Raw genomic sequence first — 23,175 nt, 5'->3', positions numbered from 1 at the left:
CCTTGTGGTAGATAAAGTAAGATTATCTGATTTTAGAATCCACTGCTGAAAAACAAAACAAAACAAAAACAAAAACAATGGTGTATATGAAAAGCTATCAGTTAGAAGCCTTGAGAATTCAAAAGAGGGACATTATTCCTGGCCAAGTAAGGAAAGTTCTGCTATGAAAGGAAGCTTCTAAAACAATAAAATTTAAAAATTTTATTGACTTCATAAACTCTGAAAGAAATAAAAACAGATGTAAGAAAAGAACTTGAAGGGCAAAATAAAGTTGTTTTTTTCTAAGAGCTATAGCCAACTCATTTATTCAAGACGTCTGGTTTATAAATTAACCAGAATCTTGGCTTTTCCTCTTCCTTCAACCCAATGCCAAACTATTTTCCATTTATTCACAATAAATTTATCTGCAGATCCAGAGAGAAGAAAATCAAACTGGCCAAAGTTTTGTAAGGTTTGACAAAGATGTTGCTAAGACCGAACAGAACTGTTAATTATCTTAATCACAAGCAACCAAGAACTGACTACTGCGTCTCCTGACACATACACAAAATAGATCCTTTTCATAACCAAATCCTTCCTGACTTTGCTGATTTTCATTAATTTTGCACCTGCTTTTCTGAACTTGATTTCTCTGAACCCGATTCCCAGCAGCTAAAACATTCCAGCCTGACACTCTCTACTAGCCAGTATCTGCAAGCATCTATCTGCCTACTTCACACTAAATCACATAAAATTACTGGCAGACTTCTACTTCCCAGCCCACTGTCTTCTTACACTTTGTTTTGCAGTTACCGACACTGTTCATTCACTTTGCAAACCTGGGTTTAGCTTCCTGGCAGTCATGGATAAAACGAACTCTACCAAGTAGGAAAAGTTCCTCAGGGCCAGCCAGTCCTTCACCCTGAAAGCCACTTATTTAAACATAACCAATACAATCTCTATAGCCCAGCATCAGCCAAACCTACTGTGGGAAGCAAGGCTAACGTTTATATGGAAGTGCATTTTTTTTTTTCCTCAGAGAAAACAGGGTGGCTTAGTAAAAGGGCAAGGTTTTGACATTATTATTTACTTTGTGACCGTGAGAAAGTTGCTTACCTTTATAAAGACATTTTTTTCTCCTTTAGTGTCATTGCTTAGTTTCAGGTCACAGGTAGATAGATGTGGACCTCAGTACTTCTATTTGAAGAGTGGCAATTTTTAAAAAAACCTGACAAGGTCGGTGACCTTGGAGACAGTCTCTTATCAGTCCCAACCCACCTTTTCATTTCGATACCCTTTCTTTTAAGACAAACATTAATATAAAGCCCATTTTACTGAAAATTTAATATTTAACAGCTTACCAAGTTAGATATTTGCTTTCCTTACTCCCTGCTGTGTAATCAGACCAGCAGGCCTTGCGGCATCATATTTTTCCCTGGCTGGGTTCTAGACCAGGAGTACAATAGCATTGTGTGTTCAGCTTCTAACAGTGTGGGGGATTGTTTCAGTCACGCAAAACTTAAAAAGCAAATATTCCATCTAGCTTTTCTATTATTTCCTTTTTTTTTTTTTTTTTTTTTTGGCTCACAGAGGAAGTTAGGAAGAAAAATAAGCCAATTCATCAAATATAACCACTTTTCTAATTCTGAATTTTAAAACTGCATTATATAATTCATGTTTAGTTATGTCTAATAGGAGTGCTCCCACAAAGAAAAAGTTTCTTTTATTCATTCCATGATGAAACCAGTCTCATTACTGCTCTTGCTTAATATCCTTTAATGGGACTACAAGACCTGTAGCAAAAATTCTAATTTGCATAAAAGATTTCACCATCAGACATCAGCCTACTTGTAAAGGCTGCACGTCTATTCACAGCCACACACAGCCTAATGCTGCAGCCACATTCCCACCTTCTCCATTCCTGGAACATAATCATATTCTTTCATTCTACATATATGTGAAGACCCCTAGTGGATACCTGAAACCATAAGTGGTACTGAATCTTATATTTACTCTTTTTCCCATACATACATACCTAAGATAAAGTTTATTTTATAAATTAGGCACAATAAGCGATTAGCAATATTAATAAAATAATTATAACATATTGTAATAACAGTTCTGCGAGTGTGCTCGCTCAGTCTCTCAAACTATCTTGTCCCACACTCACCTTTCTTCTTGTGATGATGTGGGATGATAAGATGCCTGTGCGAGGAGATGAAGCGAGGAGAATGACGCAGGCATTGTAACATACTGTGAGGCTACTAGTGACCTTCTGACAGCACATCAGAAGAAGGATCATCTGCTTGTGAAACCATGGATGAAGGCGGACCACTGGACAGTTACATTCCTCATCTCTAAGCATGTCTCCTTATCACTATCCTGTACTTAAATAAGTTAGTGAATTTTAGACTAAAGAAATATAAAAAAATATCTCTTTGCTCAATATCTTCATTCACTATTTTGCTATTTTCTGCTCTAAATTAGCAATTCTGATAGAAATAAATCAAGAAAAAAATTTATTGGGCAATGTTAAAAGAGAAAAACTGATGATATTCTACATAAATTGGTAACTTCACCAGTTCAATAGTCATTGGGGGGCTGACATTTACAGAGTAACGAAAATAATCATTTTCAAGCTTTATGTACTTCTTATTACACTCTAAGTAGATTTCCTATTTCTAAGAAGTCACGTGATCTAACAATGTATCATCATTATTACTCTGATAAATATATTATCATATAGCAAATCATCATTCATAGAACTTAACTGCTTGTTATAGATTTTTAAATGTGGGTCAATTTCCAATTATCCAGATGGATTTGGAAAGAAATTGTATAACGTATAAACACATAAATAATTCACACACTTTAATCCATGAACTGGTTTTCAAGCTTTGTAAGAATTTATTTAGAGGAAACATTTCTAGATTGTTACATTTTATTCTATCTTCTTTCTTTTCCTTCTTTCCTTCTATAGGAGAGTTTCAAACTTAAATGCCTTTAAAGGCAGGAGGAAAAAACCCAAGAAAAACAAAGAGGGGAAAGTATACCCTTAATATGTAACAAAACATCTTAAACATTTTATTTTCATCTTGCCATAATTTTCTCCATGCAGACAGTTCCCCAAATTTCCTGCTCTCACACCCCAAAACCTCTCCCATCTGTTTTCTCTCCTGCAACACAGCCCTATAATTCATAATCCAAAACCATTTATTGAGCCCATCCATGACTTCAGTGTCACCCCCTTTGTTCTCAGGTTTTTTTTTTAATTTTTTTTTAACATTTATTTATTTTTGAGACAGAGAGAGACAGAACATGAACGGGGGAGGGTCAGAGAGAGAGAGGGAGACACAGAATCCAAAACAGGCTCCAGGCTCTGAGCTGTCAGCACAGAGCCTGACGCGAGGCTTGAACTCACGAACCGCAAGATCATGACCTGAGCCGAAGTCAGACGCTTAACCAACTAAGCCACCCAGGCGCCGCTGTTCTCAGTTCTTTATAAACTGTTATCAGCTTGGCCTCCAGTCTTCCAACAGAAAGACACTCATTACTCAGATTCTGCTCAACAAGGAAGACCAGAAACTAATTAGCACAATATTTACTCTATGAAAGAGAACTGAGGGGAATAAATGAAAAACATGACAAATATGTATAATTTATTGACTTCTCTGTATCCCTGCTCATTTAGCTCTAAATTTCCTAACAGAAAAGGTTATGAATATTAGAAAAATACTCATTCATATAACACATATTAACGAAGCACCCAGTATCTATCAGTCACTGTTCTAGGCTCTAGGGATATAGCAGTGAACCACAAAACAACAACAAAATATATTACATAAATGCTAGTTGGCATAAAGTGCTATGAGGAAAACAAAGCTGGGTAAAGAAGACAGAGAGCTGTTGGGCAAGGTAGTTCAAGGAAGGTTTCCCCAGTCGGGTGACAATGAGTGGACCCAAAGAGAGTGAGGCACACAAATATTTGGGGGATTAACATTCCAAGGGAAAAGATAAAACTACAAAAGCCCTAATGTAGGAGCACAGAAGTGTTCAGGGAGAAATCAGAAAGACAACATGGATAGATAAGAATGAGCAGGGAGCACGTTTAGCATCGAGGTCAGAGTTAACAGGGTAGAAGCTAGGGTCAGGAGAGGCAGGACCTTGTATATCGTCCCTGACAGAATTGGGAATCCACTCAAGGGTTGTGAGCAGAGGAGAGACCATGATCTGTTTTCCATTTTTAAAGAAGCATTCAGGCTGCTGGGTGCAGAACAAACTCTAAGGAGTCAAGGGCAGGTAGGAAGCTATTGGAATAATCCAAAGAAAACTTGAGTGGCTTGAAGCAGGGTAGCAGCAGTGGACATATTAAGACATGGTCAGTTTGAAGTCTCTTGAAGCAGGATTTGTTGACAGATTAGATGGAAGAGAAAAAGACTGAACAAAGACTAATGTTTTTGGGGGTGCCTGGGTGGCTTAGTCAGTTACGTGTCCGACTTTGGCTCACGTCATGATCTCTCCATTCATGAGTTCAAGCCCCGCGTTGGGCTCTGTGCTGACAGCTCGGAGCCTGGAGCCTGCTTTGGATTCTGTGTTTCCCTCTCTCTGTGCCCCTCCCCTGCTATGTTCTCTTTCTCTCTCCAAAAATAAACATTAAAAAAAATTTAAAGAAGAGCAAGGTTTTTGGCCTGAGTCTAAGAAGTAACAGATGATACACAATGATATGGAGAAGGCCACAATGACTTAGTGGTTTTTTTTTTAATTATTAAAAAAAAAATCTTGTCTATATTCATTCTCTAAGGGGAGAACGAGTGGTTTTCTCCAGGACAGGTCTTAATAACTACCATGTAGAACAACCAACCTCCATGGCCAACACTATGTTTCTCCTCATAGGCATTTTCCCTCTGCTGCTTCAAAATAGGACCAACCAACTACAGAACCCTGGTCAATTAGCAGAGCGGAAAAAATCATAGAAGGACCTGATCTAAACAGGGCTTAATAGGTACTGTGGTAGTGGACAAGTCAGAAAATGTATTTAAATCAGGGAGAAAACCTTTAAAAATATATTTCCGACCAGTAAAATTAGCTCCCTATTTTATAAGCAAGAAAGAACAGAGAGAGTGAATATGATTATCAGAGGATAGATCAGAAAGGAGGTAGGGACCGGACACCTAAAAAAAGGCTTTTTTATTTTTTGAATGAATGGTGTTCTAGCATCTAAGGAGAGGCAGCCAAATTTAAATCTCACTCTTGGATTACAACATAAGTTACATTATTTTGGATGAAAATGAAATGAAGACCATATTATTATACCTGCAAAGATTAAACAATACTTACTACTGAGTCATTGATCACGCTATTTTCACTTTTCAATTTCCACGTGAGAGTCTGTCTAGAGGTACACGTTTTAAAAAGGAAAATTTCTTCAAGTCATTAAACGAAGATAAAACTTTTACAAATAACATGTAACTATGTATATGTGAAATGTTTTCTTAGACAACTTACTGGCAATAAAAGTAAACCACTGGTATGGGCAGGAAGTGCTCTATTACTGTCTTTTCAGTTTAAAAACCTTAAAAGGAACTTGTAAAGTGCACACTATGGTAGCAGCCACTCACTACAGGGAGGTGTCCATTAGAACAGAAAATTCTACTAGTTTTCTCTCCATCTGAGAGCTGCCTTCCAGGAAGGAATATTAATTCCCTCCAATCAACCCTAACTGTTTGAAGACGGAATGAAAAGAGAAAGCAGCTATTTCAAGGAGAGAGAGAACTTCACGAATGGAGAAAGAAAAATACTTCCCTTTTGTCAGTTTGAAACAATTTTTCATATTTAGAGTATGATGGGAAACCATGGTGAGATCATACAAACCTTGAGCTTACTTACGCAAGAATAGTAGAACCCTCACAAAGGAGTCAAGCCTTCCACCTACATGAGGGAATAAGCAGGAGCAGGCAAGGACTGGGCTCCTCAATCTCTAGCAACTACTAGAACCTGGGAGCAGAGCCAGCCAAGGTTGTGGGGCTCCAGGAGGGAGCCTCAGCTTGCCTGCAGCAGTGCTAGGACCAACCCTACCCTCACGCTTCTACACTCCGTGCAAGCTCCACTGAGGCCAAAAGAGGAAAGAGTGACGTCAGAAAAAAAAAGAGAACCTTGGTAATTGTGAAGACTGCCTGTCGTAAGGTGCAGCTCACCCTGTTTAGCAATGTAGGCATTCTTCAGGAGGGTTGATACCCATGCAGAAACAATGGGAAAATAGCTACACAAAATGAATCCATTTCAGCCTTAAAAAATATTTTTAGCATAAATTTCCTGTCACATGGTTATATTTCTACCACACAGAATGTCATTCCTCTTTCAAAGTCCATTTCTCATTTATATGCTCTCTAGAATACTAGAGGAAGGAAACAGTAGCTTAATACCAGTAACAATTAAAAAAAAAAAAGTCCAGATCTATGCCTATCTCTGCAATGTTATCTAATGTAAAACACATAACACTCCTCTGAACTTTACTAAAACAAGAAGGCTGGGATGGTGGGGTTTGTTTGAACAGAAGAGTGCTCCATGCAGTAGCACTAGAAAAGGATTAGTAGTAAACATTCCTTAGCTTTGTTCACACTAGAAACTGAAGGGGAAAAAAAAAAAAAAAAAAAGGAAAGAAAATTCTTGCTTTCTTTCTCTGCATTCTTCTCCTTACTGACTGAATTTTTAAACTGTCCTAATGTTACTAAGAATGAGTCAGAGAAATAGAACTTAAACCAATTTGTACTTTGCTAGCCCAGAGACGCCTCCTGAAAGAGCCAAAAACCCTGAAGATACTACATATTTAATGTGAAAGTTGAAAAATACTGTGAACCCTATTCTTAACATGAAAACAAAACCAAACTCTCTGCCACTTATAAGTCCCTTGGCATGCTGTGTTACCAACTGACCACACTATTAAAAAACAAAACAAAACATAAGAAAGATACAGCAGAAAATGAAACCACTTACCTTGATCAGTGGACGTGACTTCACATATATTGATAATTAGTTTACTTTGGTTTGATAAGAAAATATTTGTCTTTACTCTTTCAGAGATCATGGGATAAAATCTCACTCCTGGCTTTAAAGCCTCTGCTAGACTGGAGATCACACAGAGCAGCCAGGAGCCCGCACCAGTGCCCTGTGTACCTCAGGGCATTCTCAGACCTTACTTCTCAAAGACAACCTCATGCATAATATGCCACACCCCCAGAGGAAGGGCTGCTGCAGGGTTTTCATGAGACCAAGTATCTGGTGATACAGAGACGTCTATTTATTACGGTAAAATAAACAACAACAGAGGCACATGGAAGCTTCAAGTGAACTAGAAATGCATTTGGGAATAGGATGGTTTATAAACTGCCTAATTCCTTAACTGTTAGTAATGCTCTCAAAACGCCAGCGTGAAAACAGTTTGTTTCCACTTTAACTGGGTCCATGCCATGGACGGAAGAGGTTACAGACTCTGGCTTCACAGGCTTAAGACGCTAAAATGTCATTTTGGATGATCAAAAATGCTATTTTGCCACTTTGATGTTCCATTTTACGACAGGTCATGGAGCTTGGTGAATAAATACTACTCATAGATTTCCTAAGGAAGCCAAGTTTTGTTATTTAGAACACTGTACAATTGGTATAATATTTATTACTCACTTTTCTATATCTTTTTATGTTTGTATCATTCAACAAGTACTTGAAAAATTCCTCATATCCTGAAATATTAGAAAATGTCAATTAAAATATTTATAAGATCACAATGAAGTAACAGGCTACACAGATATCCCTCTCATGGTTAGAAATAACCTCTCCAATCTCCTCCTCATTGTGTCCATAGGCAATCAGTGTCACAGTCCAGTTGCATCAAATCACTTGGATGGCATTTTAAAAAAATTTTAACATTTATTTATTTTTTGAGAGACAGAGCGAGATGGAGCATGAGTCGGGGAGGAGCAGAGAAAGGGGGGTACACAGAATCCAAAGCAGGCTCCAGGCTCTGAGCTGTCAGCACAGAGCCTGACACAGGGCTCCAACTGACAGACCGTGAGATCATGACCTGAACCGAAGTTGGACGCTTAACCCACTGAGCCACCCAGGCGCCCCTTGGATGGCATTTTAAAACACACATTGCTGGGGGAACCTGGTGGCTCAGTCGGTTGAACATATGACTTTGGCTCAGGTCATGATCTCACGGTTGGTGAGTTTGAGCCCCATGTTGGGCTCTGTGCTGACAGCCCAGAGCCCGGAACCTGCTTCAGATTCTGTATGTATGTGTCTCTCTCTGCCCCTCCCCGCTTACATTGTGCCTCTGTCTCTCTCTCAAAAATAAATAAACATTAAAAAAGTTAAAAAAAAAAAAGTTGCCTGGGGCGCCTGGGTGGCTCAGATAGTTAAGCATCCGCCTTCAGCTCAGGCCATGATCTCATGGTTTGTGAGTTTAAGCCCCATGTTAGGCTCTCTGCTGTTAGCACAGAGACTGCTTCAGATCCTCTATCCACTCTCCGCACACACCCCCGCCCCTCTTGTGCTCATGCTCTCAATAAAAAAATAATAAATAAAATACAGATTGTCTAGTCCCATCTCCGCAACTGAATTCAGTCTGTGGTGGAGCCCAGAATTTACATTTCTAACAAGCTCCCAAGTGACAGGAACACTACTGATCTGGCACTGCACTTCAAGGACCACCCCAGGAGAAGTACTAGGGCAAGAATTTGCCTGTTTGGAGTCTTGCCTCATTCACTGACGGCCTAAAGCCCTGGCTCACTTGCATCTGCTTAGAACTGCTTGATGTCAATGGCAGGAGGGCGATACCCAGGATGAGGTCTGAGGGGCTGTGGAACAGTAACTTCCACCTGCTCACCGGGAAGGGAGTGGTTATCAACTTAGTAATTCTGAATAAAAGAAATCTACTTACATATTAGGCCATGAATAGGTTTTAAAACCCATCTAAAAAGAAGGGATAATTTGAAACATTAAGAAAAGGAGTCCAAGAAAGAAGAAATCGGAATTGTCTTTTAGTTCCTTTGCAAACTCCACCCATGTGTTTGAATTTCACAGTGGCAGGAAAACTGTCTATATTGGATTCCAAGACCACTTAGACTTGGCAAATTTCAGTAATGTAAAAAACAGAACGCTTCCCTGTCATAAAAATGCTCCAGTTGATGTGCTTTCTGAGCTTTGATAGCAATGTTTAAATTATAAATTCAGGTTTGGTTGTCAAACAAATAAATACCTTTTCTTTTTTTTTTTTTTTTTTTTTTATACTTAACATTTACTTTTGTGCCAGGGGCTGCTGAGCACCTTCCATGCAGCACGTCATTAAATCCTCACTGTAAGGCAAAAATGAGTTATCACTATAGAGGAATAATTCAGGTCAGGGAGGAAATAGTAATTACCATTTTGTAGAAGAGGAAACTAGGTTCAAGAGGTTAAAAAACTTGGCCAATAACACTAGTAAAACAACAACCTTTAAGAAGTTAAATTCACTTTTGTACAATAAATTAAGATATAATGGAATCCACTTTTGGATTTTTATAGAAACATGATTTGTAGCTAGTAAGTGATAATAAAGTATAACTTAGTGTAAACTCAAGTGATAATAAAGTATAACTACTACTATCGACTCTCACTGGCCACAAGCGGATAATCTGCAATTATATTCAGCATCAGACCGTAAACTTGTTTTCTTTTTAATCCAGAAGAAATTTTATCTTTTTTTTTTTTCCTACTTCACATTTTTGTTTTAAATTCTAGTTAACATAAATGGTAAAATTGGCTTCAGGTGTAGAATTTAGTGATCCATCACTTACATATAACACCCAGTGCTCATCCCAACAAGCATCTACCACAAACTTGTAACTAAATTCTAAGCTCCCTAATAATAGCCAGGGCAGTTTCTTACAAAGTTAAACATGCACTTCCATGTGACCCAGCAATCACACTCCTAGGTACTTGCCCAAGTGAAATGAATACTTACATTCACACAAAAACCTGCACATGAATGTTTACAGGGGCTTTACTCATAGTCACCAAAAGCTGGAAACACCCAATCATCCTTCAATTAGTGAATGGATAAACAAACTGCGATAGATCCATGCAATGGTCTAACATTCAGCAATAAGAAGGAATGAACTAAGGACGCATGTGCCTTAGAAAGAAGCCAAATATAAAAATAGAACTAGCACCACGATGTAGCAATTGCACTAGTAGGTATTTACTCAAAGGATACAAAAATACTGATTCAAAGGGGTACCTTCAAGGAGTACCTCTGATGTTTACAGCAGCATTATCAACAATAGCCAAATTATAGAAAGAGCCCAACGTCCATCAACTGATGAATGGATAGAGATGTGGTGTGTATGTATGTATATGTGTACACACACACACACACACACACACACACACACACACACTGGAAAATTACCCAGCCACCAAAAGGAATGAAATCTTGCCATCTGCAATGATGTGGATGAAGCTAGAACGTATTATGCTAAGCAAAATAAGTCAGTGAGAGAAAGACAAGTAACATAGGATTTCATCACATGTGGAATTTAAGAAACAAAACAGGGGAAGGAAGGGGAAAAAAGAGAGAGGGAAGCAAACCATAAGAGACTATTAACATAGAGAACAAACTGAGGGTTGCTCAAGGGGAGGTGGGTGAGGGATGGGCTAAGTGGGTGATGGAGACTAAGGAAGGCATTTGTGATGAGCACTGGGTGTTATATAAGTGCCGAATCACTAAATTTTACTCCTGAAACCAATATTACACTATTTGTGAACTAACTAGAATTTAAACAAAAACAAAAAGAAAGAAGCTAACTTAGAGGCTACATATATATGATTCCTTATGACATTCTGGAAAAGGCAAGCCTACAGGGACAGAATAAGTCTGAAGCAGCAGGTAGTATGGGAACAAACTGGCTAATTACAAAAGGGCATAATGGAATATTTGGAGATAGGACTGTTCTAGATCTTCACTGCAGTGCTGGTTACATAACTGTATGCATTTGTCAAAACTCATAATTATACCCTAAGGAGGGTTAATTATGTTGTACACAAATTATCCCTTAGTTTTAAAACTTAAGGAGCAAATAAAGCAATATATTCTTTAAGAAAGCAAAAGGGTATGAAATGCATAGTCTTAGTGTAAACTCAAAACCAAATCATTTTGGTACATTCATTGCCAATATACACTCTATTGCCAATAGAGATAATCACTGGTTCATTTTATTCACTTAAAAATCTTTTTTTCCCTTTTATTTCTTATTTTTTGAGACAGAGCAAGAGAGAATGAGAAAGTGAGAGCCTGCACAAGTCAGGGAGGGGCAGAGGGAGAGGTAGAGAGAGATTTAAGGCTCGATCTCAGGTCCTAATATGAGATCATGACCTAAGCTGAAATCAAGACTTGGACGCTTAACTGACTGGGCCACCCAGGCGCCCCTGATTTTTAAAAATCTTAAACTCAGAAGTGACCTAATTAGTTTCCCACATAGAGTCCCTCTGGGAAAATCGAAGTTTATGATAATACATTTAAAGGGAACTTTCAAATAAATGTTTAGGAAATAGGTGATTTAATAAGATTATTTGTCGCATATATCATAGCCCCGAAAATACCTAAAATCAATGTTAACTCACAGTTATTCACCAAATGCCTTATGCACGGAAGACTTCACGGGCCGGCATTCTGCTCCTATGCTTCTCCTCCTTACAGAGAGGTTATTCTTCACAAATTGTTGAAGAAGGACTTAGAAAGGTCTGTCAGACATTCACATAATACTGTGTTTCATAACCATTTGTTGAACTTCATTTACTTTTTGTGTTAAAGGCTATCTCTACAACTTTCTATAGCTTACCATTTCTAATGGAAGTGATCTAAGACAAAAATGTTACCACACGGCTTGTGCTTTCTCAACTAAAATTTATTAATCTGCAATGTTTTTTAAAAAGGTGGTGGATTAAGTTGTCTGACCTAGCATTTTTTTTTAAAGCTACCTGGCACACCATCTGTCGTATACTTGAAAACGTCTGTGGACTAATGCCAAAAGTGACTTTAATAATTATTTACTACGTTTTGGCAATAAATAACAAGACAGTTATACCAAGTGAATGCTAGTATTTCACTTTGTTCAGATACAACAAGGAGTAAGAAAATGGAAGTACTGGGGCGCCTGGGTGGCGCAGTCGGTTAAGCGTCCGACTTCAGCCAGGTCACGATCTCGCGGTCCGTGAGTTCGAGCCCCGCGTCGGGCTCTGGGCTGATGGCTCAGAGCCTGGAGCCTGTTTCCGATTCTGTGTCTCCCTCTCTCTCTGCCCCTCCCCCGTTCATGCTCTGTCTCTCCCTGTCCCAAAAATAAATAAAACAAAAAACGTTGAAAAAAAAATTAAAAAACAAAAAAAAAGAAAATGGAAGTATTTATGACTTTCAGTTATCAACTAAAGAGCAAAATCCTCACTCTCCAATGTTATTTAACTGAGAGGCAATCTCCATTTTCACAGAATAAAACTAACCTGAATCTTAACCCATTTTGCACTCTTTAGTTTTCTAATAACAATCTAATAAAATCAAGTAACAGTTTGATACTAAAATGATTCCCTCATTGACCTAAAAAAACACACATTTTAATTTAAAAAGTCAACCAACTGATGCCTAATTTCCATTCTGCACGTCTGTGAGCCTTAATGAAGTCCTAAAAATTCTTGAATACATTCCAGGTAAATGCTGTTTGTTGCTTAAATATTTTTGTACCAAATTATTTTTATACAGATCTTCAAAGCAAGACTATTATCCCTGAATTGTTATTCTTTTAAAAAAATATTTAATAGAAATGTTTTATGTTAATTCTGTAGTTAGACGTTCAGTTAGAGTCCCAACCACACAGTACTGTTAAGGACCCCTCAAACCAGAGTTTCTGGATGGATGATAGATAATATGAGCCTTGGTTACACTGCTGCCCATTCTGGCTTCTAATTCAATTCTGTTCCTCTTCCACTCTGGCTGCCCAGCGAGAGCTATACATCTTTCTTATGGTGTGTGGATAGGGACAGCTTGTATACTTTAGATATATAGGACAGAAATCTGCAGTATGTCTGCGATGTCATCCGACATTAATAATCCTCTAATAAAAAATACACAATCCTAGAGAATAAAAACACTCTTTTCTAACCTAAGTTATGGAATTGATCTGCATATCTCAAGTTATAACCTGTCTGATTTTCTTGGTATGTGTTTCCTGTGTCACAACGCTCACTTCACATGTTCACACACACCATTCAGCAGTACACACACTTGAAGTTGGTGATGTGTCTCTCTTGTAGCATTTCCCCCACTCATTATAGTCCACCTTCACATCTGGCATGCTTTTTATCTAATTCAGCCTTTGTACTAATCCCAGGTAACTGATATGATCTAAATTCAAAGGAGCAACAAAGTTAATGGATAAATACAGTGCTTCTTCTTTAATTATGACCATTATTATTTTTGCACTTCTCTGGATTCCACTTGAACAATGCCAGGTAACGACCCTACACTGGAAGAGCTATGTATGTGTTTCCTTTAGGAAATCACATTCACTTCAGCAAGAAGTTAATTCTGAGATTTCAAATTCCACAGTCATCATCCTGTCACCACCTGGATTCCTCCTTTTCCTACTCTAAACTCTTGAATGAACCTATTCTTAGCTGTCCTAATAGCTTCATTAAAGAATATACACACGGCACTTACTATGATGCTGGACACACGATACATGTCCATTTCTCTTCTCTCCTCCTCCCTCCCCATCACAGTCCCCCTGCCTCACCCACCTCACAGAGTCACTCTTTACAAATGCTTTCTCTAGTAGTTTCTTGTCCTTCACCTGTACACACCACAACACTGTCCACCTGTAGGTCTCTGGTTCGGAGGCTGCCATTTGGTGTGAACAAAATACCACCACAACTATTTTAAAGGATATAGAACTTCTGTTAGGGAAGATGAAAAAGTTCTAGAAATGGCTTAAGTGGAGACAGTGGTAGAACAATGTGAATGTATTAATGCCACAGAACTGCACACTTAAAAACAGCAAAATGGTAAGTTTTATGTACATTTTATGACAATAAAAAATTATTGCGACTAGGACATTTTCCACCATGAATTTATGACATCCAACCTCAGCCAGCCTATTTCTGCTTTGGCCAATCTCTTTGTTGATGCTTATGAAGTCCCTTTCATAGACTCTCCACTGCCTGACCGTGCCTCTGCATTCTACTTTCTTGACTATCTATTCGGGACAACTGACCCACTTGAAAGCTACAGCTCCTCCCCTATGCAGAAGATTATAAAACACCTGTTTCTGGTACCAACCTGTCTCTCAGCTTCATGCTCTCATTCCCATATACCTGTAAGCTACCCCTTACACTGGAGAAGGGAAGACTGAACTTAACCCTGAAGGGTAAATGAGATCTTATTAGGCAGCAAAGGAGGGAAAGCACCTTATTTCAGCCTGCATAGTGAGGAGACGTGTGGCAGATTTGCAAACTTCACTGCGGCTGGCAGGACTGTTCATCACTTCCCAGCTGATATCCTCAATGGCTGCTTACTGCCCTCAGAACGAATCCAAACTCCACATAATTCCTTAAGGCTCTGTCCTCTGCTTACCTTTCTAGCCTCATTCCTTGCCACGTTGCTTTCAAAATATGTTCCCAAACCATGTTCCCTCTATCAATCACCGGTTTTGAGAAGGAAGTAAAAAAAAAATGTTTTCTTTTCATAAATTTCCACAGGAACCTAACTATTATTTTTTCCAACTTTGAAATAGTCATGCAGCTTCCAGAAAAGGCTCCTCTGAGGCTTTAAGAAAATAAAACTTAGGCTTTGCCCTTGGCAGGTCAGATAAAGGGTAAAGTACAGCCAGTTACTTGCTACTAACTTGGGAGAAAAGAGGGAGGGCTTTTGTTTCTCTCTCTCTCTTTTTCATCAGCTGCCTCGCTGCCTCATCCAGATTTCTTTTAATTACTTGTCTTCCTTTCTTCAAGACCCTTATGCACAGCATGATGGTGTAACAGCAGCTGCCTAGCCTTTTGTGTTGGCCCAAATATTCTTACAGGACAAACTCAGAATATGGAAAGAAAAGATAACCTAAATATAACCATCACCATCCCGTCTGCAAATCAGCCATTCTACTTATTTCTTCCCTTTTATCCCACAGATAATGACACACTTAAACGTGCAGTTTCCTTTTTGATGCAATCACAGGGATATATTACAGAAATAAAGAAAACTCCAAAGAAAGAAAAATAGGATATTAGTCATTCCAAATTTTAGTAGGCTTTCAGATAACTTTTTCTAAGTTATTATGTTTGTGGTAGGAAATAAGATCAAGGATAAAAAGAGAACTTAAAAAAAAAACAGCCAATTTCCATCATATGGGCCTTAAACTGATGAACAGGGTACATGATAAATTATAAATGTACTTGCTTGAAATTTTAAAATCATTATCCTAGCAATCTATATATTGTGAATTTTACCAATAATGCTGTAACAGATTTTCAGTATTATACTAAGGATAAAATATCCATATAAGTCTTCAAGACATAACACTTAGTTTGTACATTAATCACTAAAACTCAAATAATCTCATACTAGTAAACAGTTCACTGTCTATGGGGTATGGCATAATCTTTATCTTCTACACAGGGTAACAAAGACCAATGTATTTAGCATCTGGGTACATAACACAAATGGGTAAGGATACCAGTCTACAACAGTATGAATTATTTACTTGTGGCAAATTGGAGAATTATTGTTTTTAAATGTCAAAGCTCAAAAACATTGTGTGGATCAAATAAAACTTTGAGCCACTGATTTGAGGTTTGTTCTGAAATTATTTTATCTATTCATTCACAAGGAATTATTGAGCCCCTACGTGGGACTCCATACAGTATACATGGCACACTGCTAGGTACTTGGGAATTTTTTAGAAAGTCCTGATGACCACTTTCAGTGGAATCTCATTTTCAACTGCACTATTCTTTTCAGTTCCTATGACCTCAAGGTCTTTCATATGGTCAGGTCTCACTTCCCTCTGCAGGTTTCCTTTGAACTCTTATTTACAACCGTAATTAAATGAAAGTTCACGCAATGTCCTCCTTGTTTAGCATTTGTCTTCCCTACTATTCTCAAAGCCTCTGGAAAGCAAGGGCCATGACTGTCCCATTCATTTCTATAGGTCCTCTGCACACAGTATCAAACACTTAAAACAATCTCAATTAATAATCCCTTCCAAGGAGTCAAAGAGAGAGCAGACAAGTAGAATGGTGACTGACAAGTTTGGCTGGGGGCCCTGTTACTGCAACAGGTGTAGGAAGGTCAAGGAGGGCTTGCTAGAACAATGATCTCCAAACTTTTTGATGGCACATCCCTCTCAGTATGAAAACCGGGCATCGCACCTCCAAGTATGTATGGATGCATGGATGCATGTATATATGCATAAGTTAAATGCATTAAATACAAGTATTGTTGCACTAAAATACATACTGTGAAATACTAAAATAGAACTTAATATGGTATGAGGTACAGATAAAATACTATTTTTGAGGGATCAGTGTGATTCAATCTGCTTTGTTTTTTAAAATCTTGGTTAAATAGATCATGGTATAGCCATTTGAAAGAGCAGATCTAAGTCAGTTTACTTCCATATGTGGTTTTAATGGTTATTTCTAGCTGAGAAAAATTCATTGTTCTAAAAGGAAGAACTACATCGTTAGCTGCACTTACTAAATCATGATATACATTTTTAAATCCATCTACCAATTATGCAGAAGTTTTCCTTGAAATTCTTCTAGTATATTTCTATCTGCCTTGATGTCTTGGAAAGTGTTACTGTTTTTTTTTTTTTTTTTTTTTAATTTGGTCTAAACCCTACTATGACTATCTCAAAGATTTTAAAATAAGGCAAAAAGGATCTTGTATTTAAGTCTGAATTAGTATGCAGAAATAGTTATTTTTTATTTTTATTTTAGAGAGAGACAGAGATAGAATGTGACCAGGGCAGAAGGGCAGCGGGAGAGAGAAAGAGAATCCCAAACAGCCCGACACAGGGCTCGATCCCACAATCGTGAGATCATGACCTGAGCCAAGATCAAGAGTTGGATACTTAACCAACTGAGCCACCCACGCACACCAGAAATAGTTTTTTTAAGTAAATAAAATAAATAAAAGACGCACTAATATCTATCTTGCTGAGGACACAATAATGGAAATATTTCCAAAGAGTCCCTCCAAAAATGCTCTGTCCATCACGTACTTTTTCCCTTTGCTGATTGCAGTTACTTTCTCACTCATTCAAATGTTACCCTTCCCTCAGAAGGACAGGTTGTGCTTAGTTTTTCAAATATATCTGCTAGGTAAGAACCTGCTAAATATGTACAGACAGACACTTCTCTTCACATGGAGGATTAGCAAATGGGGAACATTTGTGGGTTTTTTTTGGTAAAAGAAAAGGATATAGAGGTCTTTAGTCTGCAAACTTGTTTAAGTACTGTGTCATTATATAATCTACAAATATGATGCTCATGATGATTTGTCACCCAGTATTACCAGAATTCCATTACATTATCTAACATATGTAATCATCACAATTATATAACAATGTAATCCTGGTCTTTTTTAACCAGCCATGCCTAAAATTCCATGGGCAGAAAGGAGACCAGTGATTCTTCCAACACTTCAAAGACTTCTGGGTAAGACTCATTCTTCTCCTCATCTCTTCCATTGGATGCTCTATTTAACACTTTCAGTATCCTGGGCTTTAAGCACCTGCGAGCATAAATTTGATCAACAAAATCCATGACCTCCAGCAGCACCCAGTTTAGCCAGGGACAGACATGAAGGCATCCAGAACCATCTGAGACTTGAGGAGGATTTGCTTAGTTCTCTTTGTTGGGGTAGGGCTCTTTCCAGGAGCAGAGACATGAGAGCCAGGTGACGTAGTGACTATTCTAATCCTTTGGGGGAAGACCTCTCCTTATCTTCCAGGCAATGAAATGGCAACACACAACTGTCACTGGTCACTTGGGTAAATTCCTTTACCTAACATTTTTTTTCATTAGTTTTAGCTCAGTTCAACAATCGAAGTGTAAGCATGGGTTCTGTGCTGAGCGGAAAGCTGGGGATTAAAGTGAGTAAAATAATTCCTGGCCTCAGGAAATCAGTCAGTTGGGTAGAGAAGCAAGATAACAGTCAATTGCAAAATATGGTGCTGACAGATCTAACCACAAGGTGCTTCAGGAGCCCAGAGGAGAGAAATGCAGCTGGAAAGAAAAGTTTACTGGAAGACTGGTAGTTGAGCGGTGTCTTAAAGGAGCACAAGTAACACTAAAAGTATTTTTTTCTCTTTAAAACAAAAACTGTACAATGTATAGCCATTTCTTGCCTCAACACTCACACTGCTTCAGTATTTTATTACTGAAATATATAACTAACTTCATGGTTGGGTAAATTTTAGACATTTTTGCATAAATATAGATATTAAAACAGCCTTTTTCAAAGCTACTGCATTTCAGGTAGTCAAACTATTGAATTAGCTAGTGGCTAGTACTCCAGATACAGACCTGGTTCTTCTGAGGAAAGACACTACTTCCTTGACAATTTTCTATGACAAAAAGGCAATGACAAACTCAAACAGGGAACGGGAATACTAATTTGGAAAAGGAGTGCCAAATGTTGTAGCACCATCAGGTACCTTAAGTCTGAAGCTAAATGAGCTCAAAGTCATAAACACTCCACTCCATAGAGCCCTCAAAGTGGCCATGACCATGAGTTGAGAATGTGCTCATCAGAATTGGCCTAGAAGTTGTCAATCATCACAGAAGAGACTCAATGTATACAATAACAGAAACAAGAAAAATAAATTAAGGAACAGATATATTAGTGATCATTTTACAGCAATAATTTTATACCTATTTCAATACTTTAGAAGTTTTATTTATTTATTTTGAGAGAGAGCGTGAGCAGGGGAGGGACAGAGAGAGAGGGAGAGGGAATCCCAAGCAGGCTCCACACTGTCAGTGCTGAGCCCGATGTGGGGCTCAACATGAGGCTCAAACTCATGAACCTGATTTCATGACCTGAGTCCAAACCATGAGTCAGATGTTTAACCAACTGAGCCACCCAGGTGCCTCTTCCAATTTTTTAAAGGGGAAAACAAGGGGCGCCTGGGTGGCTCAGTCAGTTAAGTGTCCGAATCTTGATTTTGGCTCATGTCATAATCTCATGGTTCCTGAGACAGGGTTTGTGCAGTCAGCATGGAGTCGGGTTGAGATTCTCTCTCCCCCTCTCTCTCTCTGCCCCTTCCCTGTTCGTGTTTTCTCTCTCTCATTCTGACAATAAATTAATTTTTTTAAAAAAGGAGGGAAAATTAGCTTTACAGAAAATGCTACACTGCCAACCCTGAGATCAGCTTACTCTTTAAGGGAGCTACACCTTTCCTTTTTTTTTTTTTTTTAATATTTATTCATTTTTGAAAGAGCGTGTGAGCAGGGGAGGGGCAGAGAGAGGGGGACAGAGGACGGAAGGGGGCTCTGTGCTGACAGCAGTGAGCCAGATATGGGGCTCGAACTCAGAAACTGTGAGATCATGACCTGAGCTGAAGTCAGATGCTCAACCAACTGACCAACCCAGATGCCTGGGAGCTACACCTTTTTCTAATGAACAGCAAGAACATATCTTCATTATTACCTTTGGCAAAAAGACGACTACACACACATACACACGCCAGCAGAATTGAAGGTCCTCGTTTCCTGAGTAGTTGTGTGTCGTTTCAAAAAATTTTAATGTCGGGGTGCCCGGGTGGCTCAGTTAAGCATCCAACTTTGGCTCAGGTCATGATCTCACAGTTCGTGAGTTCAAGCCCCGCAGTGGGCTCTGTGCTGACAGCTCAGAACCTGGAGCCTGCCTCAGATTCTGTCTCTGTCTCTGTCTCTGTCTCTCTCTGCCCCTTCCCTGCTCATGCTCTGTCTCTCAAAAATAAATGTTAAAAAAAAATTTAATGTCTGACAGTTAAGCAAGCAGGTTGAATTTATAGTGTGGCTGTTAATGTATTACTGCCATAATTTAACATAACTACCAAAACATAAACATCAAGGTCAATCATCCTGAAGTTTTCTTCCCAGAACATAGTTAAACCCCCAAACAAGCAGACTGGCTTGACTTTGTTCTCTTGTTCAATTTAAGTTTTGCACCACTTCACTCATCTCACTAGAAGATGAACAAGGAAAATGCCTCTGCCATTCACCGAGTCAATTGGGTTACTATCCCTTATCCATAAATGGCCAAGTCCAAACTGCCTTAGAATCAATCATTAGCAGACCTTCAGATTACTTCCAACACATTATCTGATCCCTATCATATCCTTCAAGATCTGACTCAAATTCACTGCCTCCTTATTAATCCTACACTGTGACATCTCCTGTAGAAGAATTTCACATCTCTTTCACAAAAGCTACTTGCCTTGTGTATCTTCCCCTAACATTATGTACTTTTTTTTTAAAACAATCACTCCAAAATAAACCTGTTTCTCTAACAGAACACTGGGGTTGTAAAGGACTTTAGATGTCATCTAACTCTTACTACACAACAGACAAATCTTCTCTACAGTTCTGATTACTATTTGAATACCACCATTGATAAGGAAATGGCTCTTAAATACACTATTCCACTCATAAAAAGTCAAATTATTAGGAAATCCATCCTTAAGTTTTTATTGCACCATCCAAACACAAAATAATAGTTATGTTAGCTACTATTACTTTACTTAGGACAGGTTTATCTTCTCTACCAGATTATAATTTGAGTAATTTTATATTAGTTTATTTTTAATTATAAGGCCATTGTTAATTATTTAAAATCTACAGACAAGAGGTGCCTGGCTGGCTCAGTTGGTAGAGCGTGCAACTCTTGATTTCAGGTTCCACATTGGGTGTACAGATTACTTAAAAATAAAATCTGAAAAAAAAAATTAAAAATTAAAATCTACAGACAAGTTGTAAATAAAACAAAAGTGATTCTAAAATCTAATAGCAACAAACAAGTCTGTGTTTGGGGTTAATTCTTTAGTATTTTTTTCTATGTATTATATAAAACGCAACTCAGCACAGCATATACAACATGTATGCATACTATGTTTCATTGGGAGCACTGTTCTACATTTTTTTGAAAACAGGCTTTTAATATTTGTACAACATACAATCTCATGGCTAGGTCATAATTCATGTAGCCATTTCCCTGTTGTGGAACATATCTGTAGTTGCCCATTTCTCTCCATTCCACAGGAGCACCTGATGTGATGTGATAAATCATTCACAGAATCACTAGGTAACTTAACTACTGGTAGATTTCTAAAACTGGGACTGTGGGATCAAAGAATACGAATATTTTTAGTACTAATGATACACGTACCAGGTGTGTTCTCACTTGCTTGCTTTACTCCCGTTTCAGAGTTTCTGCTTCACAGGACATTCTGAATAGGTTGATAAGTCAAATGACCTCTGTGTTCCACAACCACATCTGATGGGACCATGGTTAAGTGCCAACCAAGACTTCACCATCAGAGTCTCTCTCCAAGGCATCAGTAGTTGGGACTTTGATTCTGCTGGGCACTGGGCCTAGAAAGTGGTATAATCAAGACTTGGGGTGGCCCTGCTTTCTGCCATCCAGAGATGCAGAAGAGGTCATCTGAGGGAGATAAAGTGTAAGTATGTTGGCTCCAGGCTCCTCTGAGGCCTGGATAAGTGTACTGTGCCTTGTTTCTATACAACCCTCTTTTAAGTTAGAGTGGATTCTTCTATCCTTTGTAACAAAATGTTCCCTAAGATAATGCATATTACCAAATTATTTTCCAAAAAGTTGTATCAATTTACACTTTCATCTGAAGTGACACTGTCATCTGAAATAAATAAGGGTGCCAACCCAAAATACAACCATTCAGGAAATTTTTGCCAGTGCAATAAAGGAATATTTATTTTGTGTATTTCTTTGATTGCCAGTTATATAAAACTTTCTTTTCATGTATTAGTTATTTGTGTTTCTTTCTTTTGGAAATGTCTGTTCATGTTCTTTGACAATTACTCACTACCTATGGGCTTCTTAAAGATAGTAAAACTTAGTAATTCTCTCTCTATCTCTTTGGAATCTTATTTCTCTACCTCCTCAGCTATTGCAGTATTTAAGTCTCCTAGGTTGTTTTGTTTTTGTTTTGTTTGTGCTTAGGTTAAATTTTCTAGTAAAAGAAAACTGAGCATAAAAGCTACGAATATAGGATTGAAGCCAAAATGGATTGGGGTTTTAACCCCAGTTTATCATTTAATTATTAGCAAACTTGAAAATAGTATTTATCTCATAACAAGTTTTATTTGTTCAACGGGGATAAATTCCATTTATCTCAAGTGTGTGCTAAAGATTAAATGAGATGATGGGGCACCTGGATGGTTCAGTTGGTTAAGTGTCCAACTCGTGATTTTGCCTCAAGTCATAACCTTACAGTTCATGGGTTCAAGCCCTGTATTGGGATTTGAGCTGACAGCAAGGAGCCTGCTTGGGATTCTCTCTCTCTGCCCTTCCCCCGCTTGTGTTCTCCCTCTCTCAAAATAAATAAACTTAAAAAAAAAAAAAGATTAAATGAGATGATGAATACACTTTGCATTGTTTGACACACACAGAAAAGCACTAAAAGTTGGAACAGTGCAATAACAGTAATTGTACTGTAAATGCATTTAAACTTACTTGAACTGATGTGCTTTGCAGACATAGAAAACAGCTATGTAGAAGCGGCACAAACACAGGTTCCATAGCTTAAGTTGTTTGAGCAATTTGATCCTAATGCTCATGTGCCCTGTCGTAGGAGTGAGATAGAGATCATGAACCTGCTGAGCCCTCATATTTCATGCAGAATGGCCCTCAAATGCAAGCAAAGTAATTATTTCATCTCCTACCCAGAGCAAAGCAGTAGCAATCTCTTCCAAACCTGGGAACAAATAAAACACACACTAGGTTAAACTCAATGAAAGAGTTGATCTCCAAAGCAATGCCTTCCTAAGCAAATTCTCAAGGACTTTTTTTTTTTTTTTTTGCTCTGTGCAAGTTTTACTCTGTGCTGACTTTAGTGTCTAAATATCAAGAGTAAGATGTGACAACTATATTGTGAT

General features: G+C 38.2%; 1 protein-coding gene across 13 annotated transcripts in view; it reads right to left on the bottom strand.

The window, feature by feature from the left end:
- FGD4 (FYVE, RhoGEF and PH domain containing 4) overlaps positions 1-23,175 on the bottom strand; it is a 245,031-nt gene that overhangs the window by 120,820 nt on the left and 101,036 nt on the right. The window contains exon 2 of one of the 13 annotated variants that reach the window (XM_045061640.1): positions 22,754-22,862. The exons of 9 other annotated variants lie outside the window; for them this stretch is intronic. In XM_045061640.1, coding sequence (XP_044917575.1) covers positions 22,754-22,778 — 25 coding nt within the window. In that variant the 5' untranslated portion in view covers positions 22,779-22,862. Of the gene's footprint in view, positions 1-2,149; positions 3,273-5,865; positions 6,916-6,972; positions 7,573-22,753; positions 22,863-23,175 lie in introns of those variants that run through there. 3 more of the 13 variants (XM_011283867.4, XM_045061641.1, XM_019834797.3) reach the window with 3 other exon arrangements.

The sequence above is a fragment of the Felis catus genome, chromosome B4 (assembly GCF_018350175.1).
Source record: "Felis catus isolate Fca126 chromosome B4, F.catus_Fca126_mat1.0, whole genome shotgun sequence".
In the NCBI taxonomy this organism is placed as follows: domain Eukaryota; kingdom Metazoa; phylum Chordata; class Mammalia; order Carnivora; family Felidae; genus Felis; species Felis catus.
This window is presented reverse-complemented; position numbering and strand designations above follow the sequence as displayed.